This window comes from Papio anubis, chromosome 2, assembly GCF_008728515.1.
Source record: "Papio anubis isolate 15944 chromosome 2, Panubis1.0, whole genome shotgun sequence".
Classification (NCBI taxonomy): Eukaryota; Metazoa; Chordata; class Mammalia; order Primates; family Cercopithecidae; genus Papio; species Papio anubis.
The window spans coordinates 49,555,930-49,575,543 of NC_044977.1; the positions used below are offsets into that span (position 1 = coordinate 49,555,930).

Sequence of the window (19,614 nt, forward strand, 5' to 3'; positions counted from 1 at the left end):
TGGAATTGATAGATTCCTGGCTGAGCTTCACCCTGAAGATCATCTAATAAAAAAGAATCCGGGGCTTTTGCAAAAAGGCCATTTGATAAGCAGCTCTTTCCTTGGTATGCTAGTAGTTTGCCAATGTGTATAAGAGAAAAAGAAAACTGCAACAGAAAAGAGAACCACCGAATGTCCACCAAATTGACATCCAGACTGACATGTCACAGTGATTATGACCAGCCAGCTCTGATGTGAAAAGCCATCAGCATCTCTAAACAAATCACAAGGAGACCAAGACGTAGGTCATGCTTTTGATGTGGTCTCTGAAGGCCAGGAAGAAGGTGGTGCACACAGTTAAGAGAAGTGGCCTGCAATGTCAACATAAAGGATGAGAGAAAGCATGAGTAGAGAACGTCACCTTGGAATCCGTGGCCAGAAGAACTGTACCATCCTCACGTATCAAAGGCTGCTGGATGTTCACAAGCATTCCTGGATCAAGAAGACCTGTTTGTCTATTTAAGACATAAAGAAACTCAGATCAGAGTAGCTTCCAACATTTTATGCACCGTATAATCATGCTGCATTTACCTGTCCTTCCATATTTGTGAAGCTATCTGAATAGCAGAAAAGCTCTAACCAGACTCAGCCGCTTAGTGACTAAACAGAACCCCCACCCCTGTCTCTCTGCAATGAGATATACATAAAGTCGGGTTTACAGCTTGAGACAGGATGAAACACAGATGCATCCCCCAGGGCTTTCCAGGATGACTGCACACTGTGGCCATTCTCCCAAGAAAAGTTTACTTGAGGGGCCGGGCGCGGTGGCTCAAGCCTGTAATCCCAGCACTTTGGGAGGCTGAGACGGGTGGATCACGAGGTCAGGAGATCGAGACCATCCTGGCTAACACAGTGAAACCCCGTCTCTACTAAAAAATGCAAAAAACTAGCCGGGTGAGGTGGTGGGCACCTGTAGTCCCAGCTACTCGGGAGGCTGAGGCCAGAGAATGGCGTGAACCCGCGAGGCGGAGCTTGCAGTGAGCTGAGATCCGGCCACTGCACTCCAGCCTGGGCGACAAAGCGAGACTCCGTCTCAAAAAAAAAGAAAAAAAAAAAAAAAAGACAAGTTAACTTGATTTTCAGAAAACCAGCAAGGCATCCTCAACTCCCGCTCTCTCTCTGATACATTTTGGATTTCTTGTTTTCCCCTCTTTCTGATCCTTTTAAAGTAAGTTCAATAGATTACATTAAAAAGAATATACCAATTAACTATAGCACTGAGACCTTATCTCACCTTAGGTCTTTTGTCTGTACTGCAGAAAAGCCCCAATCTTGAATTATAAAATAATTGTCTTCCTGTATGAATGATGCCTAAATTGCAGGACATAATCTGAATTCAAGGCTAGGAGAATTTCTGACCCCATCATAAATCAGGCATCCTCAGGCCTGTCCAGAGGTGTGACTGAACAGCTCCAGAAGGGGCAGAATTAGGCAACACAAGGTTGGAGGCTATGGCAGGTGGGTGGGAAGCCACAACAGTGCCTGTTCTGGGATGCGTCTGTGCCTCCTCCATCAGCTGCAAAGACTGACTGCAGTGAGAAAAAGGGACTGACCTCGCTCCGTCTTTGTCTGCCACAAACGTGGGAGTGGCTATCAGGGGACTTCTCAGGTCTTTCCGGATATAGATTTTCTCAGTTGAAGCAGCACAATTGCTTGGTTTCTCCCGTTGCACATCAAAGGGCTTCCGTTCACTCTGTACGGCTTAAATCACAACATAAACATTTGTGTTTAGAGAAACAATCCAAATCAATAAAAACCACATCCCTCGTGGTAAAGTAAGGTGTTTTCTTTAGTAAATCCATTACCGTAGGGAGGATGACTTTGGTGCTAGGTTCATCTAGCTCAGTTTTCACAGTGGACTTTTCGGCCAGAGAGAGGAAATCAAGCCAAACCATGCCATGTCAAATCTAAAGGCATAAAAAAGACCTCACGATGGGTGGTACTCCCTGCTAAGAAACTGCAGCACAGCACCTATGTGGCCTATGGAAGCACCCATGAGCCTTCTGGGCCATTTTGTTAATTTTATGTTATTATTTTATTGTTTTTTGTAGAGATGAAGCCTCATTATGTTGCCCACTGGACTCAGACTCCTGGGCTCAAGAAATCCACTTGCCCCAGCCTGCTAAAGTGCTGGAATTACAGGCATGAGCCACAGTGCCCAGTTGGTTTTTACTTCATGATGCTAACAAAATAGATCATTTCAAGGATAAAGAAACGCCCATCTTTGGGCCGGGGGCGGTGGCTCAAGTCTGTAATCCCAGCACTTTGGGAAGCCGAGACAGGTGGATCACTTGGCCAACATGGCAAAACCTGGCCTCTACTAAAAATACAAAAATTAGCCAGGTGTGGTGGCAGGCACCTGTAAACCCAGCTACTTGGGAAGCTGAGGCAGGAAGAATTGCTTGAATCTGGGAGACAGAGGCTGCAGTGAGCCAAGACGTGCGCTACTGCACTCCAACCTGGGCGACAGAGTGAGACTCCGCCTCAAAAAAAAAAAAAAAGAAAAAAAAAGAAAAGAAATGTCCACCTTCAAGTAGGCCCTTAATAGAATGCATTTCCTTTGCCACAATTTGTAGAGGAACCCTTCTAATTTCCGAATCAAGTCTGAATCACTTCTGCAAACTGTTTAATGGGTGTCAATTTTAAATCATGCTAGCAAACTCTCCCTTTAGCAGTCTAATATAAGAGCAAATATGCATGTTAGAAGCAACTGAAGAAAACGAAAGCTTTTTAAAGGCAAAAGTGATGAAGGTCAGGGACTAACATTCAGATACGCTGCTAATCAAACTGCTATCCAATTGAATATTGTGTTTGCAACTACAGCTGTGATCACAAGAAAACTGATTTCAGTCACTGCTCTGAGTAAAAATATTCATCATTGAGAAAAAGGAAAGCTTAGCAATATGGGCCAGTCCCACACCAAGCCAGTGACTTATTTACTCACTTTGGGGAAAGAGCAGTATCATTAGATTAAATAAAAACATCACACTAGGCAGAAATTAGGTTGATATTTCTAATTTCTCAAAAAATACATTTCCATTTATTCTCCAGTTAATTTTACAGATTCCCATTCCCAGAAACGTCAACATCAATACTGAAATATATTGGTTTTCAGTGTTCCTAGAAAACTATGCAAAAGATGACAGAACCATGCAGCATACTCAGCAGGAGCCTGCAGTCCTGGGTCCACGGCCACCAGACTTGCGAGGCTGAGCTGCATGCCTTGCTCTGCTAAGCTCCATTTTCCTACTGTGGTTTGAGCCTAACTCCACTCTCCTTGAATTTCTTTGTGCTGCCCATCTTGGGTCCTGGTCTTCATGTTTTCACCACAAGTTAGGGAAGTGACCTCCATGCTGATTGGTCCCTGAAAACTCCCAAAATTCTGGCTATGGGAGTGGAAAGGAGGGGCCTGAGACCTTCCCTGGCTGCCCCACACATCCAGGAGCAATATATTTCCCTTTAGAACCCCAGTTACACAGAGGCTTGGCAAAGGACCTTATCCCAAAAGAAAGTAGAGGGGCTAAGAAGACAAGGAGTAGGCTGATGTAATCCTCAGGAGCAATATGTAAGTAAGGTGAATAAGCAGATCACAGAAGAGGACCCTGTGGCTGAGAGGCTACGTGTGTCCTCAGGCGTCATAGCTCTCTCTCAGTGGCACACCTGGAGGTAGATTTGGTATCACCTTTCCTCCAAAGCCTGTGTTCAATCCACTCCACTAAGCTGCCTCCTGATGCATCTGGAATAAGGCTTTCCACACACACAGCAGGAGAACAGACCAATCCCCGCAGCACTGGCTCTGAATCACCTAGCTGACCCATGAGGTAAACCAAAATGAAGCTTAAGTGCGTAATTTTTCTTAAAGTATTTTAAGGCCAGGTATAGAAACCTTATTTTTTCTTGTTTACTCTCTCCCTCTGTGTTAACTCATGTGGTTTTAAAATTTTTTTTTTTTTTTTTTTTTTTTTTTGAGAGGGAGTCTCGCGCTGTCGCCCAGGCTGGAGTGCAGTGGCCGGATCTCGGCTCACTGCAAGCTCCGCCTCCCAGGTTTGCGCCATTCTCCTGCCTCAGCCTCCCGAGTAGCTGGGACTACAGGCGCCCGCCACCTCGCCCGGCTATTTTTTTGTATATTTTTTAGTAGAGACGGGGTTTCACTGTGTTAGCCAGGATGGTCTCGATCTCCTGACCTCGTGATCCGCCCGTCTCGGCCTCCCAAAGTGCTGGGATTACAGGCTTGAGCCACCGCACCCGGCCGGTTTTAAAATATTGTTACTCACATTCCATTTTCATGCCCATCTCTAAGCATTTTTTCAGCCGGCAAAACTGACAGCGGTTCCGGTGATGTTTATTGATGATGCAGTCTTGGTTGCTCCGACAGCTGTAGGTCAAATTTTTCCTCACGCTCCTTTTGAAGAAACCTTTGCAACCTTCACAACTGACAGCCCCATAGTGACGGCCTGAAACAGGAGAAAGAATACACAAATATTTTGTGACTATATTTGTGGATTCAGTTCCTGTGCAAGTCTTATCGAAGTGATGGGTGCATACGCTGTTAGGTGCCAACAGCCACGTGGCCTGAGCATTAAGCATACTGGCCACACCCTTCAAGTAATTTCTCTACAATCTTTCAAGTAGCCTTAGGAGTTCATGATGGAAATACTGAAGCTCGGACAGGTTATATGACAGCTGGCAGATGGCATGACCTTAGTGCTCTTAGTATACAAATGGTCTAACACACAGTAGGAGCTCACAGGTGACAGCTGAACTCTACTATCCACTTGAACACACCTGGGTCCTATTCCTGGAGATCTGGGCTTATGAAGTGGATCAGGTCCCCTGTCCCGCCACAAGTGGCACATAGCAGACACGTGCATGTGTGGCTTCGGCACAGAGGGTCTCACTCCTGCATTTAGCCCCTCTCTCTGATTCACGTCCTGGGCCCTAAGTCTCCCCTGGGGAAGCGGGATAGTCACAGGGAGAAGCATGGGGACTGTGACTGCCAAAGCCCACAGCAAAGGAGGATTACCATATGGCTCACATGGGCTAGCTACTCAGAGCCTTCTAGAAACATAGTTCTAGGAATGCATTTATTAAACACAGTTTATTTTTCTAATCTTGTTTTACTTTGGTGTCTCTTTTTATTTTTGATACATTGTAATTGTCCATATTTATGAGGTATAATTTGGTATTTCAATATATCCACAGTTGTATAATCATCAAATCAGGTAGAGTGACCACCACCTTATGCATTTATCATTTCTTTGTAATAAGGACATTCAAAAACCTTTCTTCTAGGTATTTTACAATATATAATACCTTATTGTTAGCTATGGCTACAGTGCAACAGAACACCAGAACTTGTTCCTACTACTTAACTCTAACTTTGTACCAGTTGGTCAGTCTTTCCCAACCATCTGTCACTTTTCCCCTCCCGCGTCTTGGTGCCATTGTTCTACTCTCTGTTTCTATGATATCATTTATTTTTTAAGGATTCCACAGGAGTGAGATAATATTTGCCTTTCTGTGTCTGGCTTATTTCACGTAACATGATGTCCTCCATGTTCATCTATGTTGTCACAAGGAGCAGGATTTCATTCAATTTTATCTATTCCACTGTGCTACATACCACATTTTCTTTAGCAATTCATCCACTGTTGGATACTTAAGCTGATTCCGCATCTTGGCCATTGTAAATAGTCATGCAGTAAACATGGGAGTGCAGATATTTCTTCAACATAATGATTTTATTTCCTTTGGATTTGGATCCAGTACTGAGATTGCTGGATCATGTGGTAGTTCTAGTTTTAATTTTTTGAAGAACCTCCATACAGTTTTCTATAGTGGCTGTACTAGTTTACAGTTCTACCAACAATGTGTAAGTGTTCCCTTTTCTCCACATCCTCCCTAGCACTTCTTTTCTTTTGTCTTTTTAATTGTAGGCATTTTTTCTTCTTTTTTTTTTTTTGAGACAACAGTCTCAGTCACTTAGACTGGAATGCAGTGGTGTGATTTCGGCTCGCTGCAACCTCCACCTCCTGTGTTCAAGTGATTCTTGTGTCTCAGCCTCCCGAGTAGCTGGAATTATAGGTGTGCACCACCACACTAGGCTAATTTTTTTATTTTTATAAGATTTTATAAAACAAAAATAAAATCTTATATATTTTATAAGATCTTTTTTTTTTTTTTAAGACAAGAGTCTTGCTTTTGTCACCCAGGCTGGAGTACAGTGGTGTGATCTTGGCTTACTGCAATCTCTGCCTCTCAGGTTCAAGCGGTTCTCCTGCCTGAGCCTCCCAAGCAGCTGGGATTACAGGAACCCACCACCACACCCAGCTAATTTTTGTATTTTTAGTAGAGACGGGGTTTCACCATGTTGACCAGGCTAGTCTTGAACTCCTGACATCAGGTGATCCGCCTGCCTTGGCTTCCCAAAGTGCTCGGATTACAGACGTGAGCCACTGCACCCTGTCAAAAAATATGTATCTTATAAAAATACAAAAATTAGTAGAGATAAGGTTTTGCCACGTTGGCCAGGCTGGTCTCGAACTCCTGGCCTCATGTGATCTGCCCACCTCAGCCTGCCAAAGTGCTGGATTATAGGCATGTGCCACCGCACCCAGCCTGATTACAGACATCCTACCTGGAGGTGATACCTCATGTGGTGTTGATTTGCATTTCCTTGCGGATTAGCAATGTTGAGCATTTTTTCATATAACCATTGGCCATTTGAATGTCATCTTTTGAGAAATGTCTATTAAGGTATTTTGCCCATTTTAAAATTGAGTTACTTGTTTTTTTGCTGTTAAGTTCCTTATACGTTCTGGATAGTAACCCCTTGTCAGGTGTACAGTTTGCATGGTATCTCCAACTTTTAATTATCAATGACATTAAAAAGTGGCCCTGGCCAGGCAAGGTGGCTCACGCCTGTAATCCCAGCACTTTGGGAGGCCAAGGCAGGCAGATCACCAGGTCAGGGGATCGAAACCATCCTGGCTAACATGGTGAAACCCCATCTCTACTAAAAATACAAAATTTAGCCAGGCGTGCTGGCAGATGCCTATAGTCCCAGCTACTCGGGAGGCTGAGGCAGGAGAATCACTTGAACCCAGGAGGCAGAGGTTGCAGTCAGCCGAGATCATACCACTGCACTCCAACCTGAGCAACAGAACAAGACTCCATCTCAAAAAAAAAAAAAGTGTCCCCTCCATCAGTTTAGCTTTCTTATTCACAAAGTACTTTCACATACATTATGCCTCACTTGTTTCCAGCTGAGACTGACCCTGGACATGCTCTTCTGATTCTGTCTTGTTTGTATAATCCAATTTCACAGCTACATTGCCAAGGAGAATACATTTCACAGGATTACCATTTATGGTGGCTACAGAGAATCCCATTGTTCTAAGCTCTAGTATGCAAAACCATTTTCCAAGTGTGCATTTGGAACAACTTGGTCTTGTTCTTTTAAGAATAGTTGTGGTAAAGTGCCTTCTATAACATCGTTTTTCCTTTCTTTGCAATATATTTCCTTGAGTTCTCTATCTCTTTGAGTGACACTAATTCAGGAGACAATGGCACAAAGAGCCTGTGACTAGGCCTTTCCTTAAGCTCAGAAGAAGACTGACAAATGGGGAAGTCGAGCAGATTTTATGGCCCTTTTGTTATGTTCGTGCTTCATTCATTTGTTCAGAAGTTTGTAGAGTGCCTTTCCTTGCTGAGCAAGAAGACAGGAATACAGAGATAGATGGTAAGACATGGTTTTTGCTTTGACATTCTGATGGGGAAGACAGGCCTGTAGAGTGAATTATATGAGCAGGCAACAACTGATTAGAGAAATCTGTAGAAAGGGCAATCAGAATCACAGGCAGCACTGTCTACCTGCCTACTGGGGTAGGTGAGGGCTTCAGAGAAGGGATAGGATGGATTGGGTTTACCAGGACAAAGGGTGGCAGGCACCATTGGCAGATAAATGGTGTCACCAGCGTGAAAGAGAAACTGGAGCTTCTGATCTTCTGTAGATGCTTGTCTGGGTCTGTCTTCCTAAGAGGCTTGGTCCAACCTCCTTTTTAAAAAACAAAACAAACAAACAAAAACCAGGACTACAGTGTCCAAAGTTCCTGTGAATTTTGTGACCACAGAAGAAAGTGGAACCAGGCAGCCATCACAGAACACAGGCCTGTGCCCTTGGCATCCCTGGTACTGTGTTCTTATAAAATACTTCTCCATTCCTTCCTGTCTGCCTCACTAACCTTCTATGGATCCCCAGTACAAGCAGGCCAGCACTTGAATTTTTGGGCCAGACATGTTCTTCAGTCTCACTTTACCCAATCGTAATCACAGAAGCCTATAAGCTCTCTCTCAAGGATACCGTGGGTATAGACCTTAAACTCTAGGCCCTGGCTCCACTTGCTGGAATGCCCTCCTCCTGCTCCAATGAACATGTACACAATCACCAAGGCTCCCACGTGTTACTGCCTCTGTGGGGCCTTTCCTGACCCTGGGACTCTAGCTGGAATCACATGCTGCCTCCTGCTTCATTACAGCAGTTATTCATAGTGGGTTATAGTAAGGGGATGATAGAGACAGTTATAGTTAGGATGAAGGGGGATTATACAAATTATACATCTTGTAAAATAGCCAAGTGCTGTGCAAATGCACACTTAACCAAGATCTACAAATCACAGAAATCGTTTCTTGACTTTTCCTTTTTATGTCTAATTATTTGACAAACTACCTTACTTATTTACATCATTACCCCAATAAGAAAAGTAGAATTCATGTGTGAAACCTACAAACGTACATAAAATGGTCTTTCTAAATTAACTACCACCCCACCTCACAACAGTTACTTCATGCTGTTGGCCCGTTATAAGTGCCAGCATAACCTGGAACTACATACCGGAGGCTTTGTCGCCACAGACCACACAGTACTCTACCACCTGGGGCCGCTGGACGTCCGTCTTCCCCAGTAAACGCTCCACAGAGGCAGAATCCGTGACAATCTGAGAGAAACCAGGAAATAAACAGGGGTGCCAATTAACAACCAAATCACTGCCGGGCATGGTGACTCACGTCTGTAATCCCAGCACTCTGGGAGGCCAAGGCGGGTGGATCACCTGAGGTCGGGAGTTTGAGATCAGCCTGGTTAACATGGTGAAACACCGTCTCTACTAAAAATATAAAATTAGTCAAATGTGGTGGCAGGCGCCTGTAATCCCCAGCTACTCTAGAGGCTGAGGCAGGAGAATTGCTTGAACCCGGGAGGCAGACATGGTAGTGAGCTGAGATCGCGCCACTGCACTCCAGCCTGGGTGACAGAGTGAGACCCCATCTCAAAAACAAACAAACAAACACAGACAAAAACCCAGATCACTAAGCAAAGTAATGTTTAACTATAAATTCTCAATGTTGGGTTTCTAAGCAGGAGAACTCTGGACAGAACTGGGAAAATTCCAAATGACAACTTAATCTGACACCCAGAATGGTTCTGCCACTCATCCGGACTGCTCATCAGCTGGGTGGTTTCCCAGGATCAGGTGCTGGTTTCCACTGATCTACTCTATCTGGCTACTACAACCCCCCAAAATTGTGGCCCATGTGGGGAATCACACACAGACGCTACCAAATGAAGACATTTAAGATTCTTCCCATAACAACTTGAATGTATGCAAAGAGGTATATTGGCAGAGAAATAACCAAACTTTATTAATTAAATAACTAGGACTCTGACTGAGGCAGCCGGTGGTGAGATGACGAGAACAAATGACCTTTGAAACCTGCTATCTTCCCCTAATTTGTGGTGATTTTCTAGGCGACAGCAATTCATCTGGGAGAATACTATAACTGATATCAATACACGAAAGTGAAAAATTGCTGTTATTTTAAAATGTACTTGAACTTGAGCCAACAATAAGCCTTAAAATGATTTATACACGGTGGGAACACATACAGAAATCATTAAGTAGAATCACCTCTTGTGAAACATGCAACAAAATCAACAGCCATTCTTTCACAGACAAGGAGTATTCTAAAGGAGGAGGAATTCCTTTCTGATTTCAGATGATCACAATGTACTCCGGGAAAGGAAGGATGAGACAGCATTTAGTAAGTGTGGGTAAGGTGTCTAAAAGAACAGTTCTGAAAGCTGAACACGTTGGCATTCTGATCCCAGCTCAATCAGAAGACAAAAAAATTCTTCCCTTCCTTAAGTTTCTTCATAGTAGAACCTCCCCACCCAAAACAGAGATTCTAAGCAGCATTAATTCAATAGTCAAAAGGTGGAAGCAACCTACATGTCCAACAACAGATGAAGAGAAAAAATGTGGTCTATATACAGAGTGGAATATTACTCAGCCTTTAAAAGGAATGGAATTCTGACACATGCTACGACATGGATGGGGGAAATAAGCCAGTCACACGAAGGCTGATTTCACTTATATGAGGTACCTAGAGTAGTCAAATTCATGGAGACGGAAAGTAGAATGGTGGTCACCAGGGCTGGGCGAAGGGGAGAGGAGAGTTACTGTTCTATGAGTATAGAGTTTCAGCTTAGGAAGAGGAAAAGAGTTACACAGAGCTGGACAGTGGTACAACAATGTAAATCTACTTAATGCCACTAAACTGTATACCTAAAGCTGATTAAGATGGTAAGTTTTATATTATGTATATTTTATCAAAAATTAAAAAAAAAAATTAAACAACCCTGACGAAGCATGCTCTGTGCTCAGCCATCATGGGATACTGACCTTGAGTTTCTGTTCTCTAAGTGTTGGATTTGGAGATTCTATGCTTCCCAGCCTCATGCTGAGCAACAACCCCCTGCTTTCCTTCAATGCCTGCTCTTTTCCTTGCTGTAGACTGTCCTCAACCCCATCCTGCCTTGAGAGAGCAGGAAGAACCAGGGCAGAGATAGAGACAAGAACTGAGGGGCCCAGAGTGAGCAGTACATGGTGGCAAGTAAAGACATAATGAAAAGCTGGGGCCACAGACCTGATGATCTGGACAAATCAGTTCTCGCTTGGCTACAGTCAGCCCTAGGTGGTACCTTTAAAATATCAAGGGCTGACACTTGATGGCCTTAGGTAAGAACAATTCTCCAGTAGCCTCAGGGCCGGCTTGCTCATGCCAGTCTCCTGTGGCCACTGACCTCCTTGTTGTACTTCCATCCTCTCTGAGTGTTACAGCTGACTGTCTTCTGGGCCTTGCCACTGGTTTGCTGGTTTATTACTTTGGCCAAAGCAGCAACCTGCCATGTTTGCAGGTCCCCAAAGAACCTTCCAGGGATGGATTTGGCCTCGAAGGCAGACGTAAGAACAAGTCAGGAACAAGTTCGATAGCAGAAGTGCTGAAACAAATACCTGTCCAAAGGCCTTACCTGGATCCTGCCAGGGACGAGGTTGTCTGAGGTGGTAAATATGAGTTGCTTGGCGCTGGATGTCTCTGGGGAAGCCAGGATCACCTTCCCAGTTCCAGCTCCATCTGGGCTGGTCAGGATGAACTGCTGTTTAGGGGATCCGGAGGCGTCCACTGCGGTGACTATCTGGATCTTCTGTCCTGTCTGCTGGTCTGTGACAATCTATAAGACACAACATGGAGGCCGCTCTCATGGAGTGTCACAAGACCTATGCATTTGCAGGTGGTGCTCAAAGTGGTGACCGCCAAACACCTTGAATTAATGCTGTCTAACATGCAGTTTCACTAGTCCACGGTGAATCGAGAAAAACAAAACACAATAGTGAGCTTTACAGAAACAAATTTTCATAAAGCTAATTTTAGTCTAGGACCATATCTTTCCTACTGTTTTTAGAAGTAAAATGCCCTTTCTTTTATGAAATGAAGGCAGTAATAAATAATAGATAGGTTTAACTTTTTGAAAAGTCCTTGTCCTCACGTATTAAGAAATGTAGGCAATCCTAACTCTTGAAATGCTACTGATCCATAAAGTCCAAAAACTTGGGAACGACTGCTTCAAAGACGGCCTCTTTCTAAAAGGTCCTATAAATACTATTGCCTTAGGTTGAGAGAATACAGGGAGACCCTTGCTGACACACACTCAACTCACCACTAATTGACCACCCACCTCCTTCACTCCCACTTCCTTACTCTGAGGTCTTTAAGGATAGAAACTACATCTGATTCACTGCTATATCCCCAGGGCCAGCACAAGGCCTGGCACATAGAGAGAAGACAATAAAAGATCATAGGATGCACTGAAGGAAGTGGGCACTGACTCTGGAGAAGTCTTGACCCTTATTCCTCTGGGAGTTCCCACTCTTCAGGAGCATCACTGTCAAGACTCCACTTCTTCACACAGTCCTTGTCTAATTGCATCAGTCACAACAAAAACAGTTGCTATGACAAGAATGAACTCTCTTTTTCTTGCTCATGAAGTTCTTTAAAGTTGTTCTAACCCCCGTCCTGCCTCTCTCCTAGGCCAGATATTCCTGGCTAGCAGCACTGCCACCTTTCCCTCCAGGCACCAGCAGACCCTTACTACAAAGAGGACTCTGGAGCTGCTGCTGCTGCTGTGTTGGCTGAGGGGAAACATGCTATGTCTCTGGCTGGAACTCAGTTTCCTACAGCACAGTACATTTATGGGCAGGTCTAGCATCTGTACCACCTCTTGACAGACTTCTGAAATGGAACTCTGGCCAGGCGCGGTGGTTCACGCCTGTAATCCCAACACTTTGGGAGGCCGAAGTGAGAGGATCACCTGAAGTCAAGAGTTCAAGACCAGCCTGGTCAACATGGTGAAGTCCCGTCTCTACTAAAAATACAAAAATTAGCTGGGCATGGTGGTGGGCGCCTGTAGTCCCAGCTACTTGGAAGGCTGAGACATGAGAATCGCTTGAACCCAGGAGGCAGAGTTTGCAGTGAGCCAAGATTGTGCCACTGCACTCCAGCCTGAGCGACAAAAGGGAAACTCCGTCCCCCGCCCGCTCCAAAAAAAAGAAATGGAACTCCAAGGTTGAGACAACAAACTCACACAGTCTAACACAACAGCTTTGCTAACTGCAATATGGAAAATAAGACAATGTTGGCTGGCTCAAAATAAAATGACATAGGCAAGAAAAGATTCAATCACTTAGATGTTTACTGAGCACCCACTATGAGTCAAGCACTGTTCTAGGTACTAGGAATATGGACGTGAACAAAAAAAGGTCCCACCATCATGGAACTCAACTTCTAGTGGGGGAAACAGACCATGAACTCTGAATAAATAATATCAGTCAGTGTAAATGCCCTGGAGAAAACAAAAAGCAGAATAAACAGAAAAAGCATGACATTGGGAAGGAGACAGGGATGCAACTTTAGGAGGAGAGACATCTCTGAGTATGTGACACTAAGCAAAGACTTGAATCAAACACAAGAGGAAACTGCAAAAATGTGGCAAAGTGTGCTACAGGGCACAGCCAAGTGCAAGACCAGAAAGGACAGCAGAATAGGATGACAGATCCAAGAATGAATCCTCAGCTGATCATGGGACAGACCCCAGTATATCATCGTTTCTAATTAAAGGGGCAAAAGATGTTTAAGGCTCAAGGAGAACAGATTTGGATTACAATCTGTGGCATGCCCAGAGTCCCCCAGAAACATAAAACATGAGACAGAAAACCTTGTGAGAAGAATTATCTTTAAAAAAACTTTCCTACCCAAGGCTCAACTGAGAGACTGCAGACACAGGCTGGTTGACACACACTTCTCTCAGCTGCCACAGAAGGGACTTCTTGCCTTAAACAAGATGGCCTTTCGAAGCCCTTAACCTTGAGCTCCGTGAGTCAAATGTCCATCAATTTTTTTTTTTTTTTTTTGAGACAAGAGTCTCACTTTATCACCCAGGCTGGAGTGCAGTGGCATGAGTATGGCTCACTGCAGTCTCAACCTCCTAGGCCCAAGCCATCCTTCTGCTTCAGCCTTCTGTGTAGCTGAGACCACAGGCGTGTGTCACCACACCCAGCTAATATTTTAGAAAAATTTTTTGTAGAGATGGAGTCTCATTTTGTTGCCCAGGCTGGCCTCAAATTCTTGGGCTCAAGTGATCCTGCTGCCTCGGCCTCCCAAAGTGCTAGGATTCAGGCATGAGCCACCAAGCCTGGCTCATGTCTATCAATTCTTATTTCCTTCCTAAACTGTTTTCCCTGTTAAGAAATGACATAGTTATGTGATTGAGAGGGGTCTTCAATTACCAACTAAAACCAAGGCAATACTAGTAATTCCTTTGCCTTTTTGTAATCAGAGATGACACATTCTGTACCAGAGCACACACAGATAACCAACATGTCATTTCCTTGTATGCTCTTCTCCAGTCATTGTGGTTGAGGTATGGCAAGTATAAGGTCAGGGTATGGTGTTAGAAGATAGAAGTTACTGGTTCCAGACAGGGACAGTAGCTCTTAGTGGCAGTATATAACATACTTCAAGGCTCAGAATTTTTTTTTTTTTTTTGAGACAGGGTCTTGCTCTGTTACCCACGTTGGAGTGCAGTGGCATGATCCTGGCTCACTGCAGCCTCGACCTCCTGGGCTCAAGCAATCCTCCTATCTCAGCCTCCAGAGTAGCTGGGACTACAGGTAAGCACCACCATGCCTGGCATTTTTTTTTTTTTTTCTCTAGAGATGGGGGTCTCACTATTTTGTCCAAGCTGGTCTTGAACATCTGGGCTCAAGTGATCCTCGTGCCTTCACCTCCCAAAAGCTGAGAACCAATGTACCTGGCTAGATTATTCTTTTCTTTTTTTCTCAAAGACTCGCGCTCATAAAAATTCAATGAATTACTTATAATTTGGGGATTTTTTGTTTATCTTCACCCTCCTAAGACATTTGTATCCTCCATTTAGAGAGAACACCTCCATGAGAAAACTAAAAATGCAGGCAGAAAAAAAAAAATCTTCCAAATACCCTATTGGAACACAAGGGTGACCACTAGGCAAGACCTTGTTAACAAACACAGATAGATTCCTATTTAATGACCTAGAGGAAACATCAAATTGCAAGGATATATCCAAGCTCATTAAAATTTAAGTCGGCTGTGGAGGAGAGGTATTGTGCATAGAACTTTACTCCCTGAAAAGATACATTCCAGCCAGAATTCCCAGTATCTATTAATGTGACCTTACTTGGAAGTAGGGCCTTTGCAAATGTAATTAGGATAAGATGAGGTAATACTGCATTAGGGTGGGCCCTAATTCAATGAATGGTGTGTCCTTATAAGAAGACCACGTGGCAATGGAGGCAGAGATTGGAGTGATGCAGCTGCAAGCAAGCAAGGATTGCCAAGGACTGCTGGCACCCACCAGAAGGTAGGAGGAGACAAGGAAGGACACTCTCCTAGAACCTTAAGAGAGCATGGCCCTGCTGACACCTTGATTTCAGACTTCTGGCCACCAGAAGGTTGGGAAAATAAATTTCTATTGTTTTAAGTCACCAAGTTTGTGGTAATTTATTGTGACAGCCCTGGGAAATTAATACAAGAGGCAAATTTTATTTAATTTCTTTATTTGGAACAAAAATTCTTAACCTTCTGTCTGTAAACTATAACAAATTGGGGGGAAGGGAGTAATGTAAGAAGATAAGGGCTATTTTCTGTGATTTTTAAGGCCCTCAAGAGCCTACCTAGTCAGAGCTGCTACAATGCTTGTTGTGAAAAGGTGAATTTGTTTGAACATGATTGATATGTTGGTAAATAATTAGCATATAATGCAAATTTTGTGTTTATGCATGGTTTCTTCCATGAATAACACTAAGTAAATAGGTTAACAGAAAATGACACTGAGCTGAAGTTATCCATGCAGGGATACTCAGTGCACGTGGTATGAGTCACATTCAATCCATCTGGTGATTTCAGGTCACCCCATGTCCACCACTCACAGTAACTCATGACACGCAATCCTCCCTACACCTACCTCCACAAAGAAACTACAGGACTTTTTCAAGGTAAAGTGCCGTATTTATTTATTTTTGAGATGGAATTTTGCTCTCGTTGCCCAGGCTGGAATGCAATGGCATGATCGATCTCAGCTCACAGTAACCGCCTCCCAGGTTCAAGCGATTCTCCTGCCTCAGCCTTCAGAGAAGCTGGGATTACAGACACACGGTACCATGCCCAGCTAATTTTTTTTTATTTTTAGTGGAGATGGGGTTTCTCCATGTTGGTCAGGCTGGTCTCAAACTCCCGACCTCAGGTGATCCGTCCACCTCGGCCTCCCAAAGTGCTGGGATTACAGGCATGAGCCACCGCGCCTGACCAAGTACCATATTTATTATAGTCACTATGTATTTAACTACTTGCAGGTTTTATTAGATTCACTATCTGTTTTTTAATATGTTACTGACAAAGTTTTTGAGAATTGTGTCACTAATCTCATTTTTTCCCCATCAGTCCTGTGGTTTTCATTGCACAATTTGGTAAAGTGTGGGAATTTTCAGGAACACATGTCACATTATAGCACAACTGACTTTACTAAGCTAAGGTCCTCTCTAGTTAAGGTCCTCTCTAGTTCTAATTCCAAAGGACCTTGAAACGATCTTATACACCACCATTCTCCCCCATGTTACCCACTCTGTTCCAGCCAGCTCAACATCTCTGTTGCAAAGAAGAGTCTGCCAATGAATGGCCTGCAGGCAAAAACCAGCCACTGGATAACTTTTGTTTGACTACCCAAAATTATTATTTTTTAATTTTTTTTCTTGAGACTAGGTCTTGTTCTGTCACCCAGGCTGGAGTGCAGTAGCATGATGTTGGCTCTTTACAACCTCCACCTCTCAGCCTCAAGTGATCCTCCCATCTCAGTCTCCCAAGTAACTGGGACTACAGACTCGTGCCACCACGCTTGGCTAATTTTTGTATTTTTTGTAGAGATGACATCTCACTATGTTGCCCAGGCTGGTCTTGAACTCCTGAGCTCAAGCGATCCACCTACATCAGCCTCCAAAGTGCTGGGATTACAGGTGTGAGCCACTGCACTCAGCCCCCTAAATATTTTTTTAAAAAACTTTGCTAACATCTAAAAATTGAGTATTTCCCATAATCAAAATCAAATTTGTAGTTCTCTTGACAAACTGGAAGCTCAGGTCATCCTGGGCTCAAGTTCTCTCCATGGTGCCAGGTGGCTGGAGATGGTGTGGGTTGGCTACCCCTTTAGATGAGGTAGCCTCTCCAGTTCATCCCTATCCTCACCTTGCCACCTCTTTCACTGTAAACACGGGAGACAGGGCTTGGTAGCTACAGACATGAATATGAATGCTTACTCTATTACTTTCCAGCTGTGTCAACTTGGAGCAGTTACACAAGCCCTTGAGCTCCATTTATGTATCTATGAAAAAGGATGACTAGGAAAGTGAAATGATACGATGTGTGTGAAACTGCTTGGTACACTGCCCAGAACATGCCAAGACCTTGGTAAAGTATTTCTTCCCTCTAAGCTCTCACATAATCCTTTCCTCACTCAGTTTTGTCTTATCCTTTTCATCTTATCAAATCGCTCCTGATGAAAAAGTCAAGACTTTTTTACCATGGCTTACTCATTCTTTCATTCATTCCTCAAATATTTACTGAGGGTCTATTCTGTCAGTGTGTTAGACAGTGGCATATGAAGATGGCTCCTGCCCTCATGAAACTTTTAGTTCAGTCGAAGAGACTGGCAATATACAAGGAAAGAAACCAGTCAGTAAACAATTTCAATTTATGGTACATGTTATGAGGGAAAAGACCAGGTTGGGGTAACTCCGAATAACAAAAGTATTTAACTTTAGAAAGAGAGGTCAGGGGGCTGGGCGCAGTGGCTCATGCCTGTAATCCCAGCACTCTGGGAGGCCGAGGCGGGCAGATCACGAGGTCAGGAGATCGAGACTATCCTGGCTAACACAGTGAAAACCTGTCTCTACTAAAAATACAAAAAATTAGCCAGGCGTGGTGGCAAGCACCTGTAGTCCCAGCTACTCGGGAGGCTGAGGCAGGAGAATGGCATGAACCCGGGAGGTGGAGGTTGCAGTGAGCCAAGATCATGGCACTACACTCTAGCCTGGGTGACACAGTGAGACTCTGCCTCAAAAAAAAAAAAAAAAAAAAAAAAAAAGAGAGAGGTCAGGGAAAACCTCCGTGACAAGGTGACATTTAAGACAAGATTTGGGCTGGGTGTCTGTAATCCCAGTACTTTGGGAAGCCAAGGCGGGCGGATCACCTGAGGTCAGGAGTTCAAGACCAGCCTGGCCAACATGGTGAAACTCTGTCTCTACTAAAAATACAAAATTAGCTGGGCGTGGTGGCGCATGTCTGTAATCCCAGCTACTTGGGAGGCTAAGGCAGAAGAATCGCTTGGATCTGGGAGGTAGAAGTTGCAGTGAGCCAACACTGTGCCACTGTACTCCAGCCTGGGTGACAAGAGCAAAATGTCTTTAAAAAAAAAAAAAAAAGGTTTAAGGCTGAGGAGACAGCAGCCAGATAAATGTTTAGCATTCCAGCAAAGAGAAATGTTCTGGCATATGGAAAGCCCTGGGAGGAACAAACTCTTAGGAACTGCTATCAGGCCCGTGGACAACCAGCATGGCCCAGGAACCTAAAGAGGGAGGTGGGACGGCCCTGCTGCGAGTCTGGATTTCTTTCTGAGTACGACGAGAATCCCTTCAAGGGTTTGTCCACCGACCCAAAACCAACTCTTCAGATTTCCCATACTATTTATATACACATACCACCCGTCCACTCACATACCTACATATACACAATTTCCTATAACAAATATAGAATTTACATATAGAATACATATAAATTTATAAGACAGATCATATATTAGAGCATACCAAAAGATAATAGTAAAGATTATTAACTAAAAATAAAAAGGGTAGAAGGAACCTGCTTTAAAAAAGGTTTGCAAAAAGGTATTAATAAATCCTGACCTTTGCGAAAAGGTAAATAAATCTTTTACTTAAGTATAAATTTTAGCTCATATGAATAGTTCTGAATTATTATTTTAGTTTTTTGAGATAGGGTCTTGCTCTGTGGCCCAGGCTGGAGTGCAGTGGCATGATCACAGCTCACTGCAGCCTCAACCTCTGGGGCTCAAGCAACCCTTCCACCAAAGCCTCCCAAGTAGCTGGGACTACAGGAATGCATCACCATGTCTGGCTAATTTTTTAGTTTTTTTTTTGTAGAGATACAATCTCACTTTGTTGCCCAGGCTGGTCTCGAACTCTTGGGCTCAAGTGATAAGCCTTCTTCAGCCTCCATAAGTGCTGGGATTACAAGGGTGAGCCACCATACCCAGCCTAAATGGAGGATATTAATCCAAATATATCAACAATCACTTTATGAATTGATCCACATTCACAATGAAAAGACAGATTGTCAGCTGGGTAAAAAAACAAGACTCTTATGAAATTATACAGGAAGTAGGAAAAAAATGGGAAAAAATCAAGACCCCAATACATATTGCCTACAGGAGAACCATTTTATATATAAAGACACAGACAGATGCAAAATAAAGTGATGGAGTAGCTGACAGTGGTGCACATTTGTAGTCCCAACTACTTGAGAGGCTGAGGCAGAACGATAGCTTGGGCTCAGGAGTTTGAAGTTGTAGTGCTCTAC

The 19,614-nt window shown here is 43.8% G+C and overlaps 1 protein-coding gene and 1 long non-coding RNA gene across 11 annotated transcripts in view; one reads left to right on the forward strand and one right to left on the reverse strand.

Annotated features, from left to right (window-relative positions):
- Window positions 1-19,614, reverse strand: part of NR2C2 (nuclear receptor subfamily 2 group C member 2) — a 102,690-nt gene that overhangs the window by 24,613 nt on the left and 58,463 nt on the right. For all 10 annotated transcript variants that reach the window (XR_002515737.2, XR_002515739.2, XR_002515738.2 and 7 more), the window contains 5 exons: window positions 11,408-11,608; window positions 8,933-9,035; window positions 4,314-4,493; window positions 1,593-1,740; window positions 401-494 (listed from right to left, as the gene is read on the reverse strand). Coding sequence is in view for 7 of the 10 variants with exons in the window: in XM_017946065.3 (XP_017801554.1) it covers window positions 401-494; window positions 1,593-1,740; window positions 4,314-4,493; window positions 8,933-9,035; window positions 11,408-11,608 (726 nt within the window). In the remaining 3 variants the exon portion in view is untranslated. The remainder of the gene's footprint in view (window positions 1-400; window positions 495-1,592; window positions 1,741-4,313; window positions 4,494-8,932; window positions 9,036-11,407; window positions 11,609-19,614) is intronic.
- LOC110740724 lies at window positions 14,555-15,452 on the forward strand. The gene is made up of 2 exons (XR_002515742.1): window positions 14,555-14,603; window positions 15,244-15,452. It is a non-coding gene; the product is annotated as an uncharacterized LOC110740724 (long non-coding RNA).